Here is a 15,033-nt window from a genome sequence, read left to right as displayed (position 1 = left end):
TTTCAGCCTGTTGTAGTGGGATGGAGTTTTGGCCTGCCTGGTGACATCAATGACCAATAAGAAAGAGAGTTCCGAACCTCTCTGCCAATAACAGCTTGTTTTCAGTTTTCCCCTTCCCAGTCAGACCACTCTCAGACAGTCCTAGCTAAATTGTTACATGAGAAATTGCTCTTTGCTAAGAAGCTATTTTTGTTTCTTTTTGAACAATTTAATTGAAAACAATCACAGTAAGGTACTTAATTGTTACCCAGAAATGATTTGATATTGAGATAAAAACTGCTGCATTGGAACTGTAAAGCACTTTGATAGAAAGCTGATGTAATAGGGATTTTTTTCTCCCATTTATGATTATAGGTATATGGGAAGGAGCTGTTGCTGTCACCGTTTGTGTCTCCATCGCTTCGCAGTTTCTACTTCAATTGGCATAATTTGCCATGTTGGCCTGTTTCTGTGAAATTACTCAGGTTTGGCAGGGCTTTCATCCTTTGTTACATCTGAGATATTCTCTTTTATTGGCAAAGATTACAGAGCAGGAACCTGCTTTTCACAGTGGATGGATTGGAAAGACAAGCTCCACTTTTCTTGTAAAACATTGCTGCATAATAGATGCAATGTGAGACTATTTGCAGTACAGGTGAAGAAGACTGGTGCTGTATAACTCAACCTTTCAGCCTCCATGAAAAAAATATACATTGTGCGCTTTGTTCTGTTATCAATGGGAGGATGGTGAGGTGAGAACTGGTTTGGCTTTCAAGCAGACGGACATGGGACCCAATACAATCAGACTCATTTTGAAGTCTTCATGATATTCATGCTGGAGAGTGTACCCATTGAAAACATTCAAAATAGGATGAATTCAAGGTGGCTCCTCCTTTCAACAAACAAAATTCCAGGTTGAGCTTACATAATCATAGGCTTAATTCCAAATGGAACGTATGAGTATAGGCACAGGAGTCACACATAGAGCCTTCCATATTTCAGAAGAAAACAAGTGTGTGCACTGACACTATTGTAAAAAAAAGCTGCTACATAAACATTGCTATGGCAGGTTTTAGGCAGCTGATTAATAATACTGTAGGCAGAGTATTAAACTCCCGAAAATGGCCAAAAAGAGTAGAACCAGCTCACCTGATTTTGCACTATAATTTGACTATTAGATGTTCAATGTTGATTTTGGCAGAAATATTTTAAAAGGAATAAAGCAAGAGTTCAATTCAAGTAACAGGGTTGGCCTTAAAATGAGGGACAGACGTACATGAATCACAAGAAATAAACAATCATCTTCAGAAAGAACTTTCTCAAAGTCACAAAAATAACTAGGGCTTTACAATGATGGTGGAAACATGGAGTGTTTTGGGGGTTTAATGGGTTAATATCTTCTTAGAGGGGGCATGGAGGGACATGTCAAAATGCTACGTTTTTGCACTTTACCAAGTCTGTATTCCTATTGAAAATCAGATTTATTGAATTCTCCAAATCAAATCACATTTTATTTATCACATGCCGTCAATACAAGGGGGTTTACTGTGAAATTCTTGCTTACGAGCCCTTCCCATTGATGCAGATTAAAAAAATACAAATAATAAAAGTAACTCTATAAGAGGAATAAAATGCACGAGAACGAAGCTATGTACAGGGAGTACCAGTACCAGATCAATGTGGAGCTATATACAGGGAGTACCAGTACCAGATCAATGTGCAGGGGTATGAGGTATTTGAGGTAGATGTGTACATAGAGGCAGGGTAAAGTGACTCGGCATCAGAATAAATAATAATAACAGTAAGAATAAAGAACAGAGTAGCAGCTGCATATGTTGAGTGTGAAAGTGTATGTGTGTGTACAGTCTTCAGAAAGTATTCATACCCTTTAACTTATTTTGTTGTTACAGCCGGAATGAAAAATTGATTAAATAGATTTTCTTTCCAACCCATCTACAGTGAGGGAAAAAAAGTATTTGATCCCCTGCTGATTTTGTACGTTTGCCCACTGACAAAGAAATGATCAGTCTATAATTTTAATGGTAGGTTTATTTGAACAGTGAGAGACAGAATAACAACAAAAACATTTTAAAAAATGCATGTCAGAAATGTTATAAAATGATTTGCATTTTAATGAGGGAAATAAGTATTTGACCCCTCTGCAAAACATGACTTAGTACTTGGTGGCAAAACCCTTGTTGGCAATCACAGAGGTCAGACGTTTCTTGTAGTTGGCCACCAGGTTTGCACACATCTCAGGAGGGATTTTGTCCCACTCCTCTTTGCAGATCTTCTCCAAGTCATTAAGATTTCGAGGCTGACGTTTGGCAACTCAAACCTTCAGCTCCCTCCACAGATTTCTATGGGATTAAGGTCTGGAGACTGGCTAGGCCACTCCAGGACCTTAATGTGCTTCTTCTTGAGCCACTCCTTTGTTGCCTTGGCCGTGTGTTTTGGGTCATTTTCATGCTGGAATACCCATCCACGACCCATTTTCAATGCCCTGGCTGAGGGAAGGAGGTTCTCACCCAAGATTTGACGGTACGTGGCCCCGTCCATCGTCCCTTTGATGCGGTGAAGTTGTCCTGTACCCTTAGCAGAAAAACACCCCCAAAGCATAATGTTTCCACCTCCATGTTTGATGGTGGGAATGGTGTTCTTGGGGTCATAGGCAGCATTCCTCCTCCTCCAAACACGGCGAGTTGAGTTGATGCCAAAGAGCTCCATTTTGGTCTCATCTGACCACAACACTTTCACCCAGTTGTCCTCTGAATCATTCAGATGTTCATTGGCAAACTTCAATAAAATATTAAGATGGGCAAAAGAACACAGACACTGGACAGAGATATGGCTTTTCCTTTGCAACTCTGCCTAGAAGCCAGCATCCCCGGAGTCGCCTCTTCACTGTTGACATTGAGACTGGGGTTTTGCGGGTACTATTTAATAAAGCTGACAGTTGAGGACTTGTGAGGCGTCTGTTTCTCAAAATAGACACTCTAATGTACTTGTCCTCAGTTGTGCACCGGGGCCTCCCACTCCTCTTTCTATTCTGGTTAGAGCCAGTTTGCTCTGTTCTGTGTAGAGAGTAGTACACAGCGTTGTACGAGATCTTCAGTTTCTTGGCAATTTCTCGCATGGAATAGCCTTCATTTCTCAGAACAAGAACAGACTGACAAGTTTCAGAAGAAAGTTCTTTGTTTCTGGCCATTTTGAGCCTGTAATTGAACCCACAAATACTGATGCTCCAGATACTCAACTAGTCAAAAGAAGTCCAGTTTTATAGCTTCTTTAATCCTTAACAACAGTTTTCAGCTGTGTTAATATCATTTCTAAATGGTTTTCTAATGATCAATTAGCCTTTTAAAATTATAAACTTGGATTAGCTAACACAAGGTGCCATTGGAACACAGGAGTGATGGTTGCTGATAATGGGCCTCTGTACGCATATGTAGATATTCCATTAAAAATCTGCCGTTTCCAGCTACGATAGGCATTTACAACATTAACAATCTCTACACTGTATTTCGGATCAATTTGATGTTATTTTAATGGACAAAAAAGTAGATTTTCTTTAAAAAACAAGAACATTTCTAAGTGTCCCCAAACTTTTGAACAGTAGTGAATATTTATAGTTATTACAAGTACATTTAAATGGGTGTTGTATTTGGAAATATTTTACAAAACATTTCCAAATGCATTTTTTTAAATATATTTACCAAATATTGATAAATATGTGAAACCATATTCTAAATACATTATTTAATGTTTTTCAGAATATATTTTGAAATAGGTTTAATTCATTTTCCAATCCATTTCACAAATACTGTGATATACATTTTACATACATGTGTGTATATATACAGTACATTTGAAATACATTTCGTAATATATGTTGGAATGTATTTAAAATCTATTAAATATTTTTCATATACAGTATATGCATTATTTGGCCAATTGTAAATATTTCACATGTATCCTACATTTTTTTATTCAAAAACTATATTTTATATCTTTTCTTTTCCGTATGAGTACAGCAGTACCAAGGCAGCTCAGACTCTGTCAGTGACAGGCAAGAGGACGGTGGGCTCAGTCTCTCCTTCTCTTCTACTCTGTGACAGCATTAACAGTGGAGGCAGCAGATAGGGGCCCTTACAGCTGTGCGATCCTCCACCATCACAGTTGCCCACTGTCAAACACAGCCTCTTATCAGAACGCTGTCTTCCGCTTGCTCAACACCTCCTACCCCTATATTCAGGGCCAAGTCGAGTGAGGTACACAAACTAATTTCACGTCAGCTTACATTTTGGTTGTTGTTCAGCAGAAGCGAGATAAGAGGATGAGAAAATAAAGGGAACAAGACCAACAGGGATGCCTGGCTAGGCTGGCCAGCAGGGGCGCTGTGCTGTGGAGGGTAGGGAACAGCAGGGCTTAGACTGGACAGCTCACTAAATGAAAAGGTGATGGATCAATAAAGGGCTGTGGCTGAGAATCTCTTATCAGCTGTGCAATGAGAAACTCCAGTGCCTGGCCATGCGATGATCTAGAGGCACCGGGGTTCAGTGGCCTCGTGCCTTATCACTCCTCGTTACTGCAGAATCCATTTTCCACCACGAGGGCTTAGTGTACCCAGGCACCCCCGAACAGGAGCAGCTAGTCAATAATGCAGGACCTTTTCCTCCACTATAGGATGTTCAGCACAACACAGGCCTGGATGAAGAAAACCTTTTAGAACACCGTCAAACTTTAGTTTCATTTTTTTTGTGATGGGTTGAGGCACCCTTTCTCTCTTGCCTCTTGGTGCAAAATAAATAAAATATGTCTTTGCTTTTTTCTGATGACGTGCACGTCACAGTCAGAGAAACAATTGTCAGACTGTTTCATGACACATTAAAGAGGTTTTTAAAAAGCACCAGTCTGTCATGAATGTAGATGATGCACAAGGATACACCTATTGCTATGCACATATGCACACCGGTGCACTTAATACCTTTTCATTCATTGGGAAAAAATCTTGCGGTATATTTTTTTGCATAATCTGTGACTGATGTGATGTTCCGTACGTGCCTGCTAGTTGGTTTAACCAAGGATATATTGATTTTGCAATATGCTTGTCACCGAAAATGTCATACTTGTCGTTGAATATGTCGTGTGGGAGATAGAAGGACCAAGGCGCAGCGGGATTGTGGACACTCATGTTTATTACTGATAAAAACATGTAAGGTATCCACTTGAGAAAAAACAAAACAACAAACAATACTCACAACAGCGTGGCAGGCTCAAACAAACGCAGTGCACACAACAATTCCCCACAACCCCAAAGACAAACACACACACCTATATAGGACTTCCAATCAAAGGCAACTATACACACCTGCCTTCAATTGGAAGTCCCAATCATCCACCCAACATTTAACAACACAAACCCCTTGCCACATCCTGACCTAGACAAAGCAATACGCCCTCTGCTGGTCAGGACGTGACAGTACCCCCCCCCCCCCCAAGGTGCAGACTCCAGGATGCACCTAAAAAGAAAAACACAAGAAAAACACAAGAAAATCCCCAATACCCCAACAAAAACCAACAAACAATAACCCCTAAACCATAAGGGAGGGAAGGGAGGGGGGCTGCCGTCACCGATGGCACTGTGCTACACCCTCCCTCCCCAACCCACCTATCCTGGAGGTGGCTCCGGTTCTGGCCGTTCCAGGCAGTCGGGCCACTCTGGCAGCTCGGGGCAGTCTGGCAACTCGGGACAGTCTGGGCAGTCTGGCAACTCGGGACAGTCTGGGCAGTCTGGCAACTCGGGACAGTCTGGGCAGTCTGGCCACTCGGGACAGTCTGGGCAGTCTGGCCACTCGGGACGTTCAGGGCAGTCTGGCCACTCGGGACGTTCAGTGTAGTCTGGCCGCTCCGGCAGTTAAGGGCAGTCTGGCCGCTCCGGCAGTTCAGGGCAGTCTGGCTGCTCCGGCAGTTCAGCGCAGTCTGGCCGCTCCGGCAGTTCAGCGCAGTCTGGCCGCTCCGGCAGTTCAGCGCAGTCTGGCCGCTCCGGCAGTTCAGCGCAGTCTGGCCGCTCCGGCAGTTCAGCGCAGTCTGGCCGCTCCGGCAGTTCAGCGCAGTCTGGCCGCTCCGGCGACTGTTGACTGGCGGGCAGCTCCGGCGACTGTTGGGCAGCTCCGACGACTGTTGACTGGCGGGCAGCTCCGATGACTGTTGACTGGTGGGCAGCTCCGACGACTGTTGACTGGCGGGCAGCTCCGACGACTGTTGACTGGCGGGCAGCTCCGACGACTGTTGACTGGCGGGCAGCTCCGACGACTGTTGACTGGCGGGCAGCTCCGACGACTGTTGACTGGCGGGAAGCTCCGACGACTGTTGACTGGCGGGAAGCTCCGACGACTGTTGACTGGCGGGAAGCTCCGACGACTGTTGACTGGCGGGAAGCTCCGACGACTGTTGACTGGCGGGAAGCTCCGACGACTGTTGACTGGCGGGCAGCTCCGACGACTGTTGACTGGCGGGCAGCTCCGTCACACAGCCCTTGTGCCCCCCCCTAAAAAATTCTTGGGGGTGCCTCTCGGTCTCCCAGTCCTTGCCAGCCTTCTTCCGCTGCTTGGTCCTGTGTTGGTGGGGAATTCTGTCACTGAAAATGTCATACTTGTCGTTGAATATGTCGTATGGGAGATAGAAGGACCAAGGCGCAGCGGGATTGTGGACACTCATGTTTATTACTGATAAAAACATGTAAGGTATCCACTTGAGAAAAAACAAAACAACAAACAATACTCACAACAGCGTTGCAGGCTCAAACAAACGCAGTGCACACAACAATTCCCCACAACCCCAAAGACAAACACACACACCTATATAGGACTTCCAATCAAAGGCAACTATACACACCTGCCTTCAATTGGAAGTCCCAATCATCCACCCAACATTTAACAAACACAAACCCCCTGCCACATCCTGACCTAGACAAAGCAATACGCCCTCTGCTGGTCAGGACGTGACAATGCTGCCAGATCTGCAATTAGAGTATTAGTTTATATCTGGAATTCATTCATACTGGAATTCATTCTAACTGATTCATTTGATTAAAAAAATCTGATTCAAATCTGAAACAAAATATTTTGCTTAAACGCAATTTGATCACTCTTTTGTTGCTGAGAACGAAATGCAAACTTATGGTGTATTTTAGGTTTAAAACGGTTTCTAAAGTTTTCAGAAAAATATCCATTAATTACATATAATCCACATAAAAGTTTGCATTTCCTGTTGCTGGAGGATTATTTTCCTGCTGTAGCAAATTGGCTCAAATGAAGATCCTTCATCTTTACTGATACAGTTTGCTGGGTTGTGTGGTTTTAACCTGTCGAGTTGACTTCATGGATATTTACTGCAAACACTTCTTCCTGAGCTGACCTCAACGCTCTGCAGTTTTAATAGCTTGTTGTGACTGTCTGTACTGTGGCATCCTGTCTAGCAAGCATCAGCTTTTTCTTCTCGCATTGCTTGGTGCTGAAAGCTATGCTTTTTTCTCCCTCTGAAAAGTACCACTGGGATAGCTGCCACATATAATAGCCATAGACTCCCAAGCAGTGCAAAGATTGGTTTTATATGAAAAAGTATGTCATAGTCCATTGTCTCTTGAGAATTGTGCTGGGAGGAGGCAATCTAATAGAGATCTAGGATCTTAATTTGAGCCAGTTTGCTACAGCAGGAAAATAATCTTGCAGCAAAAAGGAAATGTTAATTATTATGTGGATTATAATTAATAGACATGTTTGCACCTGCAACAGGGTGATCAAATTAAGATCCTACATCTGTAGCTGTATTTTTATGGGTGCTTTCTCAATGGTGCAAAGTGATTGCAAGATATCTGTACAATGGCTAAGGTTGGATTCCATTGGCTTTCAAATAATGGGGGTCCTGTAAATCTTTACACCCTGTTAAGACATTTGATGATACGTTGCTGTGAATTTACTGTAAACACATTATGGGTCGTTCCACCTCAAAAAGCACAAGAAGGAGGATTTCAACACCCACCATCTCAGATTGTTCTGAAATTGGTTATGTAGTTAGTAACAGATACAATAAGCATTCATGTAGCTTTATTATGATTTCTTTAAATATAATTTGATTTCTGAGAAATTAAGCTAATTGATTGCACCCAAATTGGCCATTTTAATTTATAGGACTCAGATAATATTCAATAAATATAGTACCCAACATCTGATTTGGACCAAACTTCTTCCTACTAATGAGTAAAACATGGAAAATCTCGAAAATCTCTAAAAAATCTACTGTCCCCCTCACCCCACGCCAATCCCGCCCCAACAACCAGTGTAAGTTTCAGGTCTCTATGTTTGACAAGTAGTATGAAGCTGTAGTTTGGAGTATTGCTTTTCCATACTATATAATGTATTCCCTGTGAATCTGGTGATGTTTTTCCCCCCTGTTCAGAGATATTAGTCATTGAAGTTGCTTACATCGTTTACCATGAAGTAGTGTTTTGACCATTAGATGCTGCTGTTCCTGCTATACCGCCTCACTATTTCATCCACTTTGCTGGTCTCTTGTGTTTATTAAACAGATCACAACATTTCCTTTGCAATTTGGGTAGAAAACCAATCGATTTGGCTCATGAAGAAAATACATTGTGTGGTCAGCCTCACAATTCAAGTCCTCCATGAAAGCAATTCAGGTCTTCTCTTACGCTTAATCTGTGTCCAAGAAACGGCCCCTTTGTGTATGGTTTATTCCCTTCACAAAAGGTCTAGATTAGTTACTGTTCGACCATTCCAATTGAACAAGCAAACAATTAGGCTACAGCAGTTCTAATAGATTCAGTCTTATGGTCTTCAACGGTAAAAGTCCCAAACACACACAGTATAGTGTTTTGAAATGGTATTGGGTTGGGTTGGTTGGTCAATGCCACTAATCACAATCACATAGAGATGTTTCCTGATATTTTTGTTGTTGTTGACAAACACAAGAGTGCCATGCAATATATTATTTTGTTAGTGTTGTCACAACATTTTAGTCCCCTAGCCCATTTCTCCATCAAAGTTTTGGGCTTGTAGGAAAAGTCTTCATATTACAATTGCACCATAGGGATAGCCCTTTCAGAAAGCTGTCTCTTGTGGACAATTGAAGGATTGTTGGGTGGAAGCATTATGTTTCTAAGGGAAGGACAAACTGAATTGCTTTCATGGAGGACTGGCTTGAACTATGAGGATGACCACACAATTTCTATTTAATCTTTATTTTACTAGGCAAGTCAGTTAAGAATACATTCTTATTTTCAATGACAGCCTAGGAACAGTGGGTTAGTTAACTGCCTTGTTCAGGGGCAGAACAACAGATTGTCAGCTCAGGGATTTGATCCTGCAACCTTTCAATTACTAGTCCAACACTCTAACCACTAGGCTACCTGCCATACTCATGTTTTCATCATGAGCAAAATCTATTGGTTTTCTTTCCAAAGTTGCAAAGGAAATGTTGTGATCTATTTAATAAACACAAGAGACAAGCAAAATGGAGAAAATAGTGAGGCGGTATAGCAGGAACAGCAGCAGCTAGTGCTCCAAATCTGGTACTTCTACACTACTTGATGGTAGTCTATACAAGCCACTTCAATGACTAATTTCTCTGAACAGGGGGGAAAAAACATCACCAGATTCACAGGGAATACATTACATAGTTTGACGAAGCAATGCTCCAAACCGCTTATACTACATAAACAAAAATAATTTATACAGTATACTGGTTGTTGGGATGGGATTGTTGTGTGGTATGGGGGGTCTGTGGGTGGCTTTTGGCCTTTTTTATTCCTAATGTCTTACTCATTGGTAGGAAGATGTTTTGTCCAGATCGGATGTTGGGTACTACAGAATATTTATTGAATATTGTCTAAATCCTATCAATTACATTTAAAATTGCCAATTTGGGTGCACTCAATATCTTAATTTCTCAGAAATCAGGAATGCCAATCTTACCTGTTTCTAACTACAGAAACGATTTCAGAACAATCTGAGATGGTGGTTGTCATGGCTTGCTGAAATGACATAAAATGACTCTTATGTCAATACTTACCTACATCTTTGAGTGCATTGTACAGTTTTAGCTTTCAATTTATGGTCGGAAAATGCACACATTCTGTTTAGTTCTTACAGTGTCCAAATACAGTATTCATTTGGGAACCACCGTTCAGTGCCTGAAATTATGATGGCTTAATTTACATAATAATTAGCCTTGGGGACTTTTATGATAGAGAAAATAATGCTGGAACTGTGAGCATTTCTTTGGAGAGGTCTAATAGTCCCAAAACTAGCATCTGTGCCAGGGGATTATTTAATTTAGGTGACTAAGGCCTGCTTCTGAGTCCGGTGGGCAATGCCCACATCCCAGAACATATCGGGCAATGCTAATAATATGACTGTCTAGTTGGAATTGCTCTGATGAAATGACTGGAATACAAATAGATTATATTCTGTGAATTCGCGTTATCTATTGTTTTGTTCACAAGCATCATTCTCTCGCTCTCTCTCTATTCGTCTATGTGTCATTCAGTTGTTGGTTCTTTGGCTTTGGAGTCATAATTCCTCTGTTATTTATAAGCCATCTGGTTTGAAGATGCTTTGTCTCTACAAATTATCACTCCTGTTTTTTTATAAACTGTGCCCTATTAGACTCCAGTCTCACTGTTGCCGCTCTGACAACCTTCACAAGACTCACAAATTCTAAATTGCTCATAGCCATTATTACAACCATATTATATTCCTCTTGTTTCCATGAATTAACTGCACATATCAACAGGCAAATACCTGTAGTCCATATAATGTGTTGGTGAAGCACATAGTAATGCAATGTAAAACCTTTGAGCATAATGGCACGTTCTATAGGCAATGAAAGCAAATATGTTGTTTCTATCAAATTGGGGTATCCTTTTACGATAAGAGAGACTTACAGTGTAGTAATCGTAGGAGGAAAGCACATCCTGCACTGGAGACGAGTTCTGTCTGATCTCATCTGCAGTAGGCACTCCACAAGGTTACATGTGCTGTCAGCACTGGCATGAGAGACCTGTGTCAATTGCCCTTTCAAGCATGCAAATCCACTCTGAGATCTCTAGAACAGGCCGAGTGGCAATTCCCAGGTGTCCTCATATGTGATTAGTTCCATTTGCTCTGTTAGTGTGGAGGATTTTTTGCTCAACCCACCAATGTTTTATTAATTTGTGAAATAGTCCAACCCCCACCCCCACTCTCTCGTTTCCTCCCTCCATCCTTTTCCTTCCTCTTCCTCTCTCTGGTCTGTGCTTCCAGAAGAGGATTGAAATTGAACTGGTAAAAAGCTACCCAATTTGAGATAAATCTCCAGCTGATGTGTAATCCAGCTGCTCTCCACTTTTAGATTAGTAAAGTGTGCTTTACTCATAGGGGGAAATACAGAGTTTTTGATGTGAATTGACTGAGTGTCATAAGTGCATTATATCCATTTCACTTAATAAATATTGGTTTCCGTGGGGCTGTATAATCCCCTTGGCATTTGCCCTGATGTCTTTGAATTCAGTTTTTCATTAAAATACATGAAGAAAAGAGAATGTCACCGTTCTTATGCAGTTAGATGTCTGAACAGAGATGAGATGTTGTGGCACAGCCAGCGAAAACTAAACCAGGATCTTCTACTCTGTTAAGAATTGCAAAACTGATTTATTTCAAGGTTTGCAAATATGGCCAAGGCCATTTTATAGAAGGTAGTGTGTTGCTGCCTCATTCCAGAAAGTCATAAAATCTAAAGAACACTACATTTGAATATGTAAAATTAAAATATTCTCGCATAAAATTAATTCCACACTTCTACTTGTATTATTTTTAGGTTCTAGCTTTTATAGCTATATTGCAACTGTGAGTAATTTTAAGGGACTGTTTAAATGTGCTACAGTATGCTAAATGATAGCACCTTATTTATTTTGGATGATTTACAGCAGATTGTTTTTTTTTCTGTGAACCCCAACAAACTCTCATTACCCACTTGTGTCTTTCTCATTTACAGTTGGCGAACTCTACATTCTGATCCTCTGGCTTCAATTGGTGCCTCCGATAGAGGGTCGAGTGGAGGGCTGCCCAGCGCCATGCATATGCCACAGCGAGCCACGGCCCACCCTGGCCTGCCAGCAGCAGGGCCTCTACTCCATCCCCACAGAGATCCCTGTCCACAGCCAGCGAATCTTCCTCCAGAACAACAAGCTAACCGTGGTGCGCTCCACCAGCTTCAGCCCCTGCAGGAACCTCACCGTCCTCTGGCTCTACTCCAACAACATCAGCCACATTGAGGCCGGGGCCTTTTACGGTCTGGAGAGGCTGGAGGAGCTGGACATAGGGGACAATGATCTAAGGATCATCAGCCCCACAGCTTTCAGAGGCCTCTCCAGACTGCACACCCTGCATCTGCACAGGTGTGGCTTGTCTGAGCTGCCTGTGGGTGTGTTTAGGGGACTCTTTTCCCTGCAGCACCTCTATCTCCAGGACAACAGTTTACTGACTCTCCATGACGATACGTTTCTGGACCTGGCTAACCTGACCTACCTGTTCCTCCACAACAACAAGATAAAGACTGTGACGGATCACATGCTGCGCGGCTTGGTAAGCCTGGATCGCTTGCTTCTCCATCAGAATCTAGTGACCTTTGTCCAGCGCAAGGCATTTCATGACCTGCGCAAGCTGACCACTTTGTTTCTGTTCTTCAATAATTTAACAGTGTTGACAGGGGAGACCATGGACCCATTGGTGTCCCTCCAGTACCTGCGTCTGAATGGGAACCAGTGGATCTGTGACTGCAGGGCCAGGACCCTGTGGGACTGGTTCAAGGGCTTCAAAGGCTCTAGCTCAGAGCTTGAGTGCCATGTTCCAGCTAGACTGGCTGGGAAAGACCTGAAACGGCTAAAGAGCCCTGACCTGGAGGGTTGTTATGAGAGCTCTCAACATACTTGGATCAGTGTGTTCAGTTCTAAGACGCGCTCTGGAAAACTCACGACGGAGAGTCCACTTAGGGCTGGTATTCCTAGGTGCTGCCTCTCAGACAACGACAAGTCCTCCATCATCTCCAGTAAGGGTCTTCCAGATCAGTCCTCCTACAACAGCAGACAAATCACCAACAATCCTCTAAAGGAGAAGGAAAACATCTCCAAAACGAAGCTTATGGAAGCTGACCCCAACGAACCCCAGAACAAAGAGAGTCTGAATGATGGGCCAGGAGGAACGTTATCTAACAATCTGGACCATTCATCAGAGGATCTAGATCCCTCCAATGACCCTGAAAAAAAGAAAATGTGTACAAAGGATAACATGTCAGACTCTCTGTGTCTCAAGTCCCACGGATCTACAATCGGAGCATGGAGGCTTATCATTCTTCCTGTGTTTTGGCTGTCCTTAGACTTCTGTTAGTAATGACAATCACAGAGGGATAATATGGGCCAGTGTAAGGCCAGTACAGGAGGCCCTGCTAAGTGCCAGGGGTGGGAAGGGGAAAATCTTTCACAGATCTAAAGATATGAATCCGAGAAGAGAAATGGAAGAGCTAAAAAAACACACATCAACAAATGGATGCCTTTCTACAGTATGTCAATTCCAAATGTATATATTTCGTGGATTTGTGCCCAGTTGATACTGTATGTTTTGCTCAGCTATGAAAATGACTTCTTCTGGGAGGTCCTATCATCTCTAAGCTTACTCTGCCAATGGTGGTGACTGGTTATTACAAAGACAATGAAACAGCACTACTGTTTAAAATCAAGAACCTTTTGAGGTTTCCTTCATAACAACCCCAAAGATGTGACAGATCTTCTGACTCCATGTATTTTTGTTAAGCTTTTTTTTAGAGTGAAACATTGATTTAAATGCTATTTTTATGTTTATAAGTGTAAACGCACAAACGCTTTGGTCTCGATTCAATCCGTCTCGCCGAAGTTCAGCCTTAGCAAGATTGAGCTGACATATGCAGCGTTTACCGTGAATGCAGTCTCCTCGAACGTAGGAACATTGCCTTTAAGTTTCAAACAGGTTGTTATGCTGATATTCAGCACTACAGATTGAATCGAGACCTTGATATTTCTATGTTTTGTTTTCTTGTCACGCTGTGGTTACAGTTAGCATTCTCAAAAGAATGCTGTCTAATTATTCTCTATTCATTCATATGCATTTGATTTTACTTGTGTAAAAGTATAAATATATTACAAATAAAGTATTCTCTTTCTTACATTTGTTATGTTATCTATTCAAGCAAATGAATAATGTATAGTTAATCACCAGCTTGCTTTGTATGAGTAGGAAAAATAGCCTCTGTTGCTGGTTATCAAGTCACAGAGAGGAAAGCATTGTCAATAGTGATTGTCTTGTCTCTGGCAGCTTAGTAACGTAATAACATTTTCTATTTGGATAAATACCATGTTTAACCTCCTGAGAAACCACAATTTTTTCTTGATTGCGCTGGAATGTATCATGAAGATGTAATTATTGCGAAACCCAAGAGTGGAGACCTGCTGAAAACAACATTGAAACAGACATAAATCAATGTGGGGTTGCCGATGCACCGCCACCCTGTGAATTCAAGGCCAATCGGAGGGATATTGGCAATTTATTAAGTGTAATAATGCTTTCCTGCCACTGAATATCTAATAGGTCATAGAAGGGTGTGACTGACTCCTTTCATTTAAATGAAAAGACGTTCAAATTCATATTGTTCGTCCAATTGTTGCGGGATTTCAAACTAATTTAATTGAATCCCACCACTCCCAGTAGTACTAGCCAATATACAGTGCATTCGGAAATATACACCATAATGACATACCGAAAACAGGTTTTTCAACATTTTTGCTAATTTATAAAAAAAATAAACAGAAATACCTTATTTACATAAGTATGACACTCAGAATTGAGCTCATGTGCATCCTGTCACCAATTCAATTGATTGGACATAATTTGGAAAGGCACACCTGTCTATATAAGGTCCCACAGTTGACAGTGCATGTCAGAGCAAAAACCAAGCCATGAGGTA

The 15,033-nt window shown here is 41.9% G+C and overlaps 1 protein-coding gene across 1 annotated transcript in view; it reads left to right on the top strand.

Annotated features, from left to right (window-relative positions):
* The window catches only part of LOC115159383 (reticulon-4 receptor-like), a 37,050-nt gene extending 22,813 nt beyond the window's left edge, over positions 1-14,237 (top strand). Inside the window, exon 2 of the mRNA XM_029709041.1 lies at positions 12,034-14,237. Within this exon, the coding sequence (XP_029564901.1) occupies positions 12,034-13,424 (1,391 nt within the window). The 3' untranslated portion in view covers positions 13,425-14,237. The remainder of the gene's footprint in view (positions 1-12,033) is intronic.
* Positions 14,238-15,033: the final 796 nt, after the last annotated feature.

The sequence above is a fragment of the Salmo trutta genome, chromosome 23 (assembly GCF_901001165.1).
Source record: "Salmo trutta chromosome 23, fSalTru1.1, whole genome shotgun sequence".
Taxonomy (NCBI): domain Eukaryota; kingdom Metazoa; phylum Chordata; class Actinopteri; order Salmoniformes; family Salmonidae; genus Salmo; species Salmo trutta.
This window is presented reverse-complemented; position numbering and strand designations above follow the sequence as displayed.